The sequence below is a fragment of the Kryptolebias marmoratus genome, linkage group LG13, assembly GCF_001649575.2.
Source record: "Kryptolebias marmoratus isolate JLee-2015 linkage group LG13, ASM164957v2, whole genome shotgun sequence".
Taxonomy (NCBI): Eukaryota; Metazoa; Chordata; class Actinopteri; order Cyprinodontiformes; family Rivulidae; genus Kryptolebias; species Kryptolebias marmoratus.
The window spans coordinates 23,095,410-23,107,899 of record NC_051442.1 but is presented as its reverse complement, the minus strand read 5'-3'; the positions used below and the strand labels follow the sequence as shown (position 1 = coordinate 23,107,899).

At 38.5% G+C, this 12,490-nt stretch overlaps 1 protein-coding gene across 3 annotated transcripts in view; it reads right to left on the bottom strand.

The window, feature by feature from the left end:
* Window positions 1-12,209, bottom strand: part of sytl2a (synaptotagmin-like 2a) — a 30,113-nt gene extending 17,904 nt beyond the window's left edge. Inside the window, exons 1-7 of one of the 3 annotated variants that reach the window (XM_017435117.3) lie at window positions 12,134-12,209; window positions 8,410-8,558; window positions 7,231-7,385; window positions 6,213-6,336; window positions 4,433-4,502; window positions 4,278-4,338; window positions 1,431-1,946 (exon numbers count right to left, since the gene is read on the bottom strand). In XM_017435117.3, the coding sequence (XP_017290606.1) occupies window positions 1,431-1,946; window positions 4,278-4,338; window positions 4,433-4,502; window positions 6,213-6,336; window positions 7,231-7,385; window positions 8,410-8,510 (1,027 nt within the window). In that variant the 5' untranslated portion in view covers window positions 8,511-8,558; window positions 12,134-12,209. The remainder of the gene's footprint in view (window positions 1-1,430; window positions 1,947-4,277; window positions 4,339-4,432; window positions 4,503-6,212; window positions 6,337-7,230; window positions 7,386-8,409; window positions 8,559-12,133) is intronic. The other 2 variants (XM_017435118.3, XM_017435119.3) reach the window with 2 other exon arrangements.
* Window positions 12,210-12,490: the final 281 nt, after the last annotated feature.

Genomic DNA, 12,490 nt, shown 5'->3' with positions numbered 1-12,490 from the left:
GTCTGACCAGTCTTTACTTTGAGCTTGACAGAGACAGTCCTTTTTGGATTCTTTTTCCAGATTACAAGGATTACATGACTCTTCTGTGACCAAAACTGGACATTGTAGGATTTATTGGGTCAAAATCATATTTCTCAGAAGCATCTGCAAAAACAAATGTTGTGTGCATTTTGAATTAAAATCATAATATTACTGCCACTTGTGTGGAATTGTTCTTAGTAAATGAATATCAAATAAACTAGAAAGCCTCAAATTTTAATTAGCTTCATTCAACAAGCCAATATTTAGGTAAATGTAACAATTTTGAGATATTAAAAAAAAATCTACATTATTCATTTGTTCTCTGCACACACTGCACATTTTGAAAAATATCCATTCTCTCAGAATAATAGGAGGACAGAAGGTCCAAATGAAGACAAGTTGTAGTAAATGAGACCATAACTCAAATAAATAGCAGATTAGAAAAAAGCTCATCAAAAACACCAAAAAGTTAAAGGCCTACCATTCCCTGAAGGAATGCATATCGCCCAGCGCCTTTCATACCAGAGGTTAGACTAAGGCAACCTTATGTTGAGAAGGAATGGAGTTATAGCCATTTTTGTGTAAATTACATTTTTCACGATCTCATGTGAAATTGTGAGAGCTTGCAAGACGTGAAAGCACTCAGAGAATGTGTTGAGGATGACTGTAAGCAACTATCACACCAAATTTATCTCAATATCCACAAAACTGGCTGAGTTATAGTTATTTTTGTGTTGGCTAAGGAAGATTAACTGTGGCAACTGTCTTGAATAAGACTGACTCCAAATGTTAATCAGTTTTAGATGTATATCAACTGATTGCCTTTTGAGAGATTCGTTAAAATCCAACCAGTGGTTCATGGTTCATGAGATATTTTGATAAGAGACAGACAGTGTTGACACTAACAGTTAATATCAATGTTTTAAAGACAGACCTCAAATGATCCATTTGTGCATGGCATATACATTCTGGATGGCCCTCAGCTACAACTACACCACATTTAAATGTCAAAATCTGTAAAATTATCTCAGTTATAGCCATTTTTGTTGGCTAATTCTGATTTGGTGTGGCAGGTATTTTAAATTGGGTTGACTCCAAAAGGTTAGTTGTGGATGTGCATCTGATGAGTGTTTTAATAAAATTTGTCCTCTGATTCAAGAGATATTTTGCTAATGCTACAGACAAACAAACACATACCACACACAGGCAAAAACATTATCGCCTCTAACTAAAAGAAAAATGCAAAAATAATATTAAATTATAACTTAACTAAACTATAGACGCAAATAAAGCTCATCCAAACAAAAACTAAATCAACTAAATAATAACAACAAAGAGTTTATGCAGGATTATCTGTAAATGTGTTTTGAGTGTTGAGATGACTCAGTGGTTTAAAACAAAACTCTTACCACCAGAGACTTGTTGCTGACCAGCTCCATTCTCCTGGAAATTGGTCTCATTTTCCCCACCTTCTCGTAACTCCTGTGGACTCTGTTGATGAAAAAGCTTGTGTGTACCAGTAATGGTACTTCTAGTGCTTCCCAGGTCACTGGAGTTTTGTTCCTTACAGGGAGCAGAAGGTTTGACATTCATCAATTTATACACTTCAAGCTCCTTCCCATCCTGCCCCTCCATACGAATCTGACTATCAGATCTGAGAGTCTTTTTACTGCCTGACCACAATTCAGTGGCCAAATTAACTGGACTCTGTGGGTCCACTGGAGAGAACAGAAGCTGTGTGGCGCTGGAGGACCCGTTCTTGGAGACAGCCATCTGGTCAACAGGACTAGAGCCTTTTACATTAGCAAAAGTCTCCTGAGAACTTATGCTTTTTAATCCTTTTTCAGAGATTCCAACATTTTGATCAACATTTTCTTTAGGGTCTGCAGCCATGGAGATAAGGCTATTTGGGGATAGTCTGGACTCTGCAGGAAACAAACACACAACAACAACACAACAATGTTTTTAGCAACAAAACATCGGTCTCTGGATCTCTCGTTCAATAACTTTGTCTCTCCAGATATGCTTAAAACACACTACTTCACTTTAATCGCAGGTTCAATTTCCAGACCACTAATCTTAATCTTTCTGTAAATAGTTACACATACAGAAGTGGATAAGTTTGTTGGTACCCTTCCACAATAAAAACACATAACCAAGCAAAAAAACAACTGTTGTCACTGGACCTAAAAAACTCCAGTTTTGCCTCACCAGTCCCAGAAACTTTGGGAACTTTCTGGAAGTCCAACAGTATCTTAGCTCTGCCATCCACTACGACCTTAGGTGGAGTCTCCCACTTTGACTGTAAGACTTCCAGTCCATACTCAAGACAGATGTTCCTGTGCACTATTACAGACACTTGGTTATAGTGTTGCATGTATGCTTTGCCTGTCTGCATCTTAAGTCCTGCTGTTATGTGCTGGACTTTCTCAGGGGCATCTTTACACAGCCTGCATTTTGGGTCTTACCTATGTATTTTTAGGATTTTGTGTGTACAAAACAAACATTGCACATACAAGTCACTTGATTAATCGTTTTGATCTCCTGTCAGATATTTCCACAAGTCATGAGGTAGAGATTAAAGCTTAGCAAATTAAAGTTTAAAAATGTATTTCTGTGTCATTCTCTGGCTGGTCTCACAACCTCAGGCATTTAGAGTCTCTCTTCTATGAGAAATTCAATGGGGCCCGTTCACTGGCTCATTTCAGAGATTGTATAAAAAAAATAACAACAATGCCGAACTTAGTCAGAACTAAATCTGTTATTCCAGTATATATTTTGGCTACAGTTGCTCTCACTGGGTTAATCCTTTTAAAAAAACACAAATTAGTTACAAATGTTGGTATTAAATTTTGATTCAGTCAGGTAATGTTCAGTTCTACTTATAGTAAATGGTTGCTTCTTGCGTTATTTTGAACCAATATACAACCTACCAGGCCAGAAACAATGTTTTTGTCACATTTTCTGTATTTCTGAATTCAACATTTCTTCAATGAGATTCCTATTAAACTAGAATCCACACTTGTCAGGCAACAATGACTGATGCCAACATTTTGTTTATAGCAAAGACAGCACAACTTTAACATGAGAATGGGATCAATACTTCTCTAAGGTTCAAATCCAGACCTCAGTATTTTAAATTTTCCTTCCAAGCAGCCAGGCTTTACTGCAATCAATAGTTCATTAATAGTTCTCCAGGCTTTCTGGAGGTTTTTCAAAGTTTTTTAAAATTACTAGTGCAGATTACATTTTAGCTTTGTTTTAATTGATTATGATGAATGTTTATGATATTATGTGATATGTGTTTTTACGGGTTTTATGGAAGGCATCAGACAGATTATGTAAACAAATTTTCCATTTCTCTGGACAATAAAGTTTTATCTTATCTGATCTTTTCCTTGGTTGTTTATTCACTGACTTCCAGTCTTTGTACCTGACCATTTTCACAGGAATGTGTTTTTTTTTCTTAACGCTGACATTTAAATTATTCCGTCATAAAAACTCAAGGGATGAACAGGTGTTGTACTGACACATAACAAACAACTAAAATAACTTATTTTTATTTGAATCTTTAGGCTATGACATAATCAATTTATTTTGGTTTATTTATACAGGGAAACTGGTTTGATGCTACAGTTCAAAACAATCAAATTCATTAAATCATAAAATGACAATTATGAGAAGTTGTCTGTTCAAGGAAAATAGGAGATTGCATCAAGTATTCATTTTGATTCAGTCTCTCCTTCTAAGAAAGCACAAGACAACAGTGGAGAGGAACAAAGAGCAAGAAACAGGAAGAAACCTCCAGCAGATCAAAGATGGATGAACATCTATCTCAGCCAGCTGAATGATGATACTGTTTATTACTGTGACTGCCAATTCAGAATACTGTTTGCTGTTTGTTATTTGTCTGTACCTCCGCACTTTATGTGCTAGGCTAGGTTAGCCATTCATATATCAAAAGGTGCAGCTCATTCAGAAGATGTTACATGCTACATGTCGATACAACACTGGCTCATCCCTCGAGTTTGGGAAATTTCATTATGCCTGAATGCATCATAGATCAAGATGAAAGTCATTATTCTGAAAATGTTTAGATTTAAGAGCTGAAACTAAACAATGTAAAAAAAAAACAAAAAGAAAAAACTTTTGCTTAAACCCATTTTTGAAATGTCCAGTTTCTTGGAAGCAAAATATAAAAGAGGAGTGTTGTTCACAGCTTATGTACAAACCTAATAAAAAAAAAAAAAACTCACCTGCATTGTGAGTTTCCCATTTTTCAGGCGTAAGATCAGTGTTGAATGGATTTTTTCTCATCTTCAAAAGAGAGGGGAATAAAGTGTGTTACATCTACAAACATAGAGTCTCATGAACTATCATAAACATTTCAGGTGTTTCAGCATGAGCTCACCTTTACTGGAGACTGTGAAGCTGTTTTATGGGTATCATGCATAGTTGCACAATTGCTGTGGATTTGATTCCTGTTTGAATAAAAAACATAGTGTTTATATATCACAAAATATCTACCAAAATTCTGAAATGACTGAAGATATTTCATAATTGGATAAGGCTGAGGTCTCAGCTCAGGAATACTTGGGGAAAACCACTATCAGCAGATTCAGTTTCTAGAAAAACACTTATTTTTAAAAGATCCATTCAGAATCCATTCAGAATTGCAAACCTAGTACTGCTTGAAGGAATGCATATCACCCGCCACCTTTCATGTCACAGATTTACACTAAAATCATTTTATGATGCGAAATGACAGAATAATGTTATCTACTATCACACTCAATAGTGTAAGATCTTGTGTGAACCATTAGCGCTCTAAGTCTGTGTTGAGTATGACTCTCAGCTACTTCCACATCAGATTTTAGCTCAATGTTTGTACATATGACTAAGTTATAACCATTTTTGTGTTGGCTGAGGTTGGTTGGCTGGTTCATGAGATATTTTGCAAATAAACAAAAAAACAAAAAAAACAAACATGCACAGTATCACAGTATCGCTTCACTGCTCCAGCCTGCATGGACTCTGGGGCCACCCCCCTTAAGTATTTTTCTGTTCAGTCCGTCCTCCAGACCCTCTCCACCCACATAATTTAGTTTGGATGTTTTGTTTTGGTTTGGCACAGGTAATCCCAGCAAAACACTTGGCAACATGCTGTTTGTTCCTCACATATGCTGTCGATGGTGGTGATGTTAGACCTGGTACTCAGAACAATGGAAAAGGCTTAAGCCAAATCCTTAGTAAAAAACATGAACATGTGATAACTGTAAGATTAGTCAGAACTGTAGAACCAGCTACTAATCATTCCATAGCTGTGTGCACTCACACACCAGCAGTTCAGTTCAATCACGAGCAAGCAGACTAAAATAATCTGGTACATAGGAACCAAGATGTGTTAATAAATATAAAGTCAAAAATTCATCCCCAAGTCCTTCATATTTTCTTTCAAATCAGCCAGACTTGTAATCTTTTTAAGTGGTTTTGAACATGTTTTTAATTACAGAGGGAAAAGGGTGGGTTTGAACCTCATATTTAAAATTTAAACCCTTCACAAAAGAGAAAAAACAACAGGCTTAGGGGGTTAAGTTTCCACATTACATATTACTCATAAAGAAACATATTATTTCTAATATTTAAACATAAGAATAACAGTAATTACTTTCAAAACAACATTTCCATGATCTAATTGCACTTTTGCCACAAAGTTACAAGAATTATTCATCCATAACTCATTTGGTGATTTTTTTATATGTAAACATGTAAACAAACCCCATTAAACATAAAACACATTGTCCTGCAAGTTTCTTCCATGTGAAATCAGTGCCTCTAGTAGCTTCAGAAGCCTAGGAGTGGCAAACACACAGTCATAACTGAGCTAAGGCTAACACCTGAGCTATCTAACTTCAAGTATTATTTATGTTCATGTTTATGCTTATTATTTGTTGCACTGTAAATTTGTTTGAATTTCCTAAGTGCACTGATGCTTCCATCCATCCACCCATTTCTTATGCCAGGGTACAGAGTCTTGAAGTTACCACAAGTAATTTTTTATCTTTTTATCTGTCAAATAAAGATCTCTTCAGAAGATAAATGTATTTTCTTTATTAATTTGTATTGATCATGACCACCCTGAACCACATGGCTCCCAGCACACATTCCAGTTTATCTCTGTTTCAGCTCACCTGTCTTTGATGGGCTGTTTCTCAGGATCCTCAAGAATTCCACAGAGCACAGAAGGGACAAACACGTCTTTATGTTCACTGCTCACAAAACTGGGCCTCGCAGGCAGTATGTGAGTGAGCTCCACTGCAGCACAAAACACACAACGTGTGTTAAACTTTCTCATCCACCACACCACACATTCTGGATCCATAACTAACAAAACACACTCTGTTACCACCCTGAAATTAACTGGTTTGTGCTGTGAATGTAAAATGAAAAGTGAAGACATGATATTTGACTTGTTGGTGATCATGATCTGCTGCTTTTTCACAAATTGTATTATTTTTTTCCATATTTCGGTGTTTGCAGTTTCCTGACTTTCAGCAGAGTCCCTAGTCCCTAAATTGTCCTTAGGTGTGAGTGAGAGTGTTAATAGTTGTTTGTCTCATTTGTCTCTCTGTGTCCCTGTGATGGACTGGAGACCTGTCCAGAGTGTCCCCCGCTTCTCCTACAGTGACTGCTGGAGATAGGCACCAGAGGAAAAAGAGGGTGAAGAAAATGGAAGGATGGACAAACGGGGTTGACTACAACAGTTAACGCTAAAGTTTTGACCAAATGTGCTGAGCAATAAGTTGCACTTGGAGAATGTTGTGTGAATGACTCTCAGCTACTACCACGCCAAATTTAAGCTCAGTATCTGTAAAACTGGTAGAATTAGTGCCATTTTTGTGTTTTCTAAGGTCAGTTGACTGTGGTGGCCATCTTGAATGGGTTGATTTTAGAAGTTAATAGGATGTTAATGTACATCCAATGATTATTTTCTAAAAGTTTCATTAAAATCTGTCCTGTGGTTCAGGAGATGTTTTGCTAACAGACAGACACACAAACATGAGCAAAAACATTCTTTGCTTTTGCCTTTTGGTGGTGGGTGATAAAAACATAAATGGTATTGTGAGTGCAAAAAGAACATTTAAAAAGAAAAAAACTTTATTTCGATGTTGTTCAGAAGAAAGGGGAAGCAGAATGGAACAGACTTACAGATGGTTAAGGGTTTCTGCGACTGTTTCATCGAGGCCCTGATGATGTCGGAGCCATGGATGCGATCCTGATGGCGAAGTTGCTTGGTCTCATAGAACCATTCTCCAGTCAGGTACCGGAGCTGACTTTTATTAGTCATGGTCCTCTGTAGGTTTCTGAGTACAGACAGGACCACAAAAAAGAAATCACACAAAAGGGACCTGGAGCTTTCAGTGGGCTGAGATGGACCAGAGGTCACTCTCTGATTGAGAAGCATAGTAATGTATTACAACAGGACCAGAAGATAGAATTGAAGACACAAAATACAAGTGACCCCTAGTGGCTGGCTACAGTACAATTTTTATGTCCTGTCCCTCCATGTAAACCAATGGGACATTTTCCTGACTAAAAATTAAATACACACCTTAGATCATGTTTTTCAGGAGTTGATTTTATTCATTCTTGTAGCTCCTATTTTGCTTCTGAATGTTCAAAAATGCATATATATATTTTTTTTCAATATGTTTTGTTTTAATTATTAATTTGAGGCTTAAGGACCTTAAAGAAATGCATCAGGTTGCACTGTGATTGACATTATAACCCATTAGCGAGTTGGGATGGTGTGTAGACAGGACTTTTGTATCAATGGTACAACCCACGTTCCTTGTGTGAGCCTCCAGCTCTAAAAATACTTCATGGCAGTATTGGCTTCAGTTCTGAACATCAAGAAGAGACAAAAATGCCTTGCCCATCTTTATTGAAGTTGGTGAGGAGAAATCTTTATCCAGGCTAGGCTAATAGCTAGCCAAACAAAGTCTCATTTTTCGGGCTTATTTAATGATACATTCAGCAGCCTCAGCACCATCAGAATATATCGCCCTACTACTACACAGTGTAGTAACACAGCTGCTGTTTAGTTAAATAAACTAAACAAACAGTGTCATGCAAAAGTGTAGAGGTTTATTATTAGCTAATGTAGCATTCTTTCACATCGATATGTTGTTTTTGAGAGAGTTTTTTTCATAAGCCTGAAAAACAATCCAGGCTAGCTTGGGTGAAGACTTTTGCCTCTTTCTCCACACCTGGTTCTCTATGACTGATGTCACGGCTGATAACTATTAATAACTATTAGATATGACATCAAGTCATTGACAGTCTTCTCAGTGGCACATCATTTTTTGCTCAGTCAAAGCTACTTACTGAATTCGTTTCTCCTCAGCCTTTTTCAGCTCGGCATCTCTTTTCAGTACAGTCAGGATGGTCTCTTGTTCTTCTTCTTTCAGGAAACTCAAGTCAATCATGGTTTCTGCTGTCACTAGCTGCGGTTTCTGTTGCTCTCTGATTTCCACCTGAGTTTGGGACAAGGACCCTTGGCATGATTGGTTCTTCCAAAGGAAAGCATTTTAGACCATTTTAATAGAACATAAAAACCCAGACTGAGCAAAAGTTTACCCTTCCCTCCTTTTTTTGTTTATCTGTGATCTGGTTGTGAAGGCAACAGGTCAAGACCCATTCTCCCTCTCTCCAGCGACACTCACTAGACCCTCCTGGGGCATTTCAGCAAGTGGTTCTACCCTGAAGTCCCCTCCTATTGGGACATGCCCAGAAGACCTCCAGTGGGAGGCATCCTAATCAGAAGCCCAAACCACCTCAGCTGACCCCTTTCAACGTTGAGGAGCAGCAGCTCTACTATGAGCTTCCCCAAATGATGAAGCTCCTCACCCTATAGCTAAGACTGAGCCCAGCTCCCTATAGGGGAAACTCTTTTCATCTGCTTGTATCCAGGATCTTGTTCTCTTAGTCATGACACACACCCTATAACCGTGATGGCTGGAGTGTAGCTGGTCCAGTAAGTCAAGAGCTTTGCCCCTTAGCTCAGCTCCTTCTCTATCATGACAGGCTAGGCCAACACCCTCATTACTGGAAAAAGTCCCAGCCCATCTCGCACCGTCACTTGTGAACAAGACTGCAGATACTTAAACTTCTCCACTTGAGGTAGAAAGTCACCACCGACTCAGAGGGAGCATTCAACCTTTAGAGGAACTCTGTCATCTCAGCTGAAGAGCATGCTGAAGGTCATGGCCTGAAGACTTCAACAGAACCACATCATCTGCAAATAGGAGAGATGACACCCTTCTCTTCACAACTGCAGCTTGAGATCCTGTCCATGAACACCACAAACAGATTTAGAGACACAAGACAGCCCCAGCAAAGTTCAACCCTAAAGCACTAATGACCTCCTGGCCACACCTCCTAGAAGCTGCAGTAGAGGCACTGGTCCATTCAGATGTCATGTCCCAGAACATTTCTTGAGTTGTGCAAAAAACTCTCCTGGAGGTGAATATTGACGATCTCATGAACAGGGGGTCCCTATCAGACCTGGAGAGTTTCCTACATGGCATCAAAACTAACTAGTGTTTATTCTGGTTAGTGCTTGTTGTCCAGTTATCAACAAAAGTTGCAGATCAACTTTAAAATGTAAAAACATGACACATAATTTGCACAGAGGACATGCAGAGACAGGCCTTTGGAGATCAGAGGAGCAGTTGTTTTTTAACCAAAACAGCATGATAAAGCATGAGTGCTTCCATGCTTTGAAATTCTCACTGAATATAAACACATCTTTCTCCCCTTCCTCCCATGTTTCTGAAACATAACTACTGACATCCCACAGTTATCAGAATGTCAGTAACGAGGTCAATAAAAGTAATGATACTAATCTTCTGTGGGGTAAAATATAACTGTACCGGCCAAATATTTATGACAAACTGCTGCAAGTTCTGACAATTTCAAGTTTTTTTTCCAAGAAAAGGTGCTACAGGAATCCTCTCCACTGAATGATGAAGAATTAAACATTCCTTCGCCACCCAGCTGCTGTGTAGTCATGCCTGATCATGTGTTGTGATAAAGTAATTGTGAAATTTCTTTAGTCATTGCTGTGTCATGATTGGCTGCTCTCAGTCATATTTTACCCACAATTGAAAAATGTATTTCCCTCTTTGTACCTCTGTAGAGTCTTGATGGAAAAAATGACAGAGAACCTTTATTTTTAAAAAGAAGAATGTTGGAAATGTTGCATATCCAGTTCCTGTGAAAGGGGCACATGCCTGGCTGGAGCCAACGAGGCTTCTTTCCTTCTGAGATATAGCATCATTCATGTCAAACTTCCTGAAGTTTTTTACTCCATTGACTCTGTAGAAATTACACTTTTCTGTAGCACCATAGCTGCAAGATTTAAAACACCAGAAGAGACATCAGTCCCTGCAAGGCCATTTGTATTATCCAAACATAAGAGTTAAAAGAAAAGAAACCCTTGACACTGTGCGCTGAAAGGAAAATAAACACTGCATGACCAAACATTCTGAGGAAGCAGTAAAAACTTTAAGAGCTGAAATTAATCTCAGTTAATCTCCAGATGCTTCAGAAGCTTTGAGTGGTTTGTTTCCAACAGGGGGGCTTTAAAGGGATAGTCTAGCCTTTGAAGTGATGCTCTGGCTAATAGTTATCAATAGTTAGAACTTTCTTAACCATGACATTGAGCAAGGAGTAGGGTAAAAGTGGCAAAAGTCTTCATCCAGGCTAGGTTAATGGCTAGCCAAATGAGGGCCCATTTTCTTAGCATTTGTCAGACATTTAAATCGATCCTTTCTCCAACATAATGGTGTGAAAGAATAGTACATTAGCTAATATTAAACCTTTACACTTTTGCATGCATTTTGTTTAGTTTGTAGTTAAGTAGTTTTCTGATCCATGTTGAGTTGCGTAAACCTCTTGACAGCTAGACATGCTGATCAGGCAGACCGATACATTCAGCAGCCTCAGCACACAGACATGCTCGTAGTAACACACATGCTGTACAGTTGGGAAAAAGCAACAAACTAAGCAAGCTGTGTTATGTAAAAGTGTAGAGTTTTAATATGTAGTGGTCTTTCATACCAGTATGTCATTTTGGTTTAGGAGTTGTTTTATTAGCCAGAAAAACAAAACAAAACAAAAAATGGCCATCATTAGCCTAGTCTGGATGAAGACTTTTGCCTCTTTCTCCATACTACGTGCTCTATGACTGATGTCACAGCTGATAAGGTACTAATTATTGATAACTATGAGACAGAACATCACTTTAAAGTTGACTGGACTATTCCTTTAGCATCTGTCATTTGTAAAGATGCATACCTGAAGGTTCACAAAATCTGGAGCACAGAGCTTATTCACATTAAACCATTCCAGTCCTGTAACTCTGAAAGCAGGAGGATTAAATGAAACAATATGCGAGGTTCTGAAAACAGACGGCTGCAGTTAAAAGGCTTTCCCAATCTTTAAAACATGTGATGTTATATCTTAAAATTCAGTGTAGTAATTATAATGTACTTATTCAGTGCCAACTTACTAAACATTTTGAAGTAATTAAAGGGTTTTACATTTTGCTCACACATTGCATAGTTGTTGTTGTTGTCCTTTCAGCTGCTTCCTTACTCAGGGGTTACCACAGCGAGCAATTTCACATGAAAGATTTGGCAATTATTTTACTCCGGATGCCCTTCCTGGGCTCAAAGTTGCAGGCTCAGGATTACAAGACCACTGCACTGACCACCGAGCTCTCCACACAATACAACACATTATCCAAAGACAATAAACCATAAGGAAGAATAAATAAAAGAACATTATATGCAACATGACACTTATATGATCTATTAAGGTCTTACAGGGGGATCTGGGATATGAAATAATGCACATTCAGATGTTTCCGAGCTTTTTAACAGGATATCTTCCTGAATTTTCCTCATGTTGCAGCTTGTCTTCCTCCTAAAGTGAACTGAAAGCCCAACCCTGACCCCTGACCCTTCTGACAGATCAACAGCAGCACAAAGAGGAACCCACTGGGTGTCATTCACAGAAGTTTGAAGTAAGAAAGCTGTTAGCTCACCTTCCTTTGGAGCTCCTTACAGAGTGAAAAGTGAACTTCAGATGGATCTTGAGCAGCTGGAGGTAGGAGGAGCTACAGAGGCAGACAAGGGAGGAGAGGAACTGGAAGGGCTGCTTCGGTGTTGTTTTCTGCACAATGCTTTCACGTTAGGTAAGGCGTCTCTGACTGAAAAACAGTCTGTTATCTGGAGAATCTTATGGACTCACTGGTTTTTAGTGTTGAAGTAGAGCCTTGGCATCTTTGGTTGCACTCACCTCTCTCTCAGATGGGGGCTGCTGATGAAATTAGATAAACTTTTCAGCAGCAAGACCCTGGGAATAGATGAGATTTGAGTCCCTTCAGGTCCCAGCTGCTGTC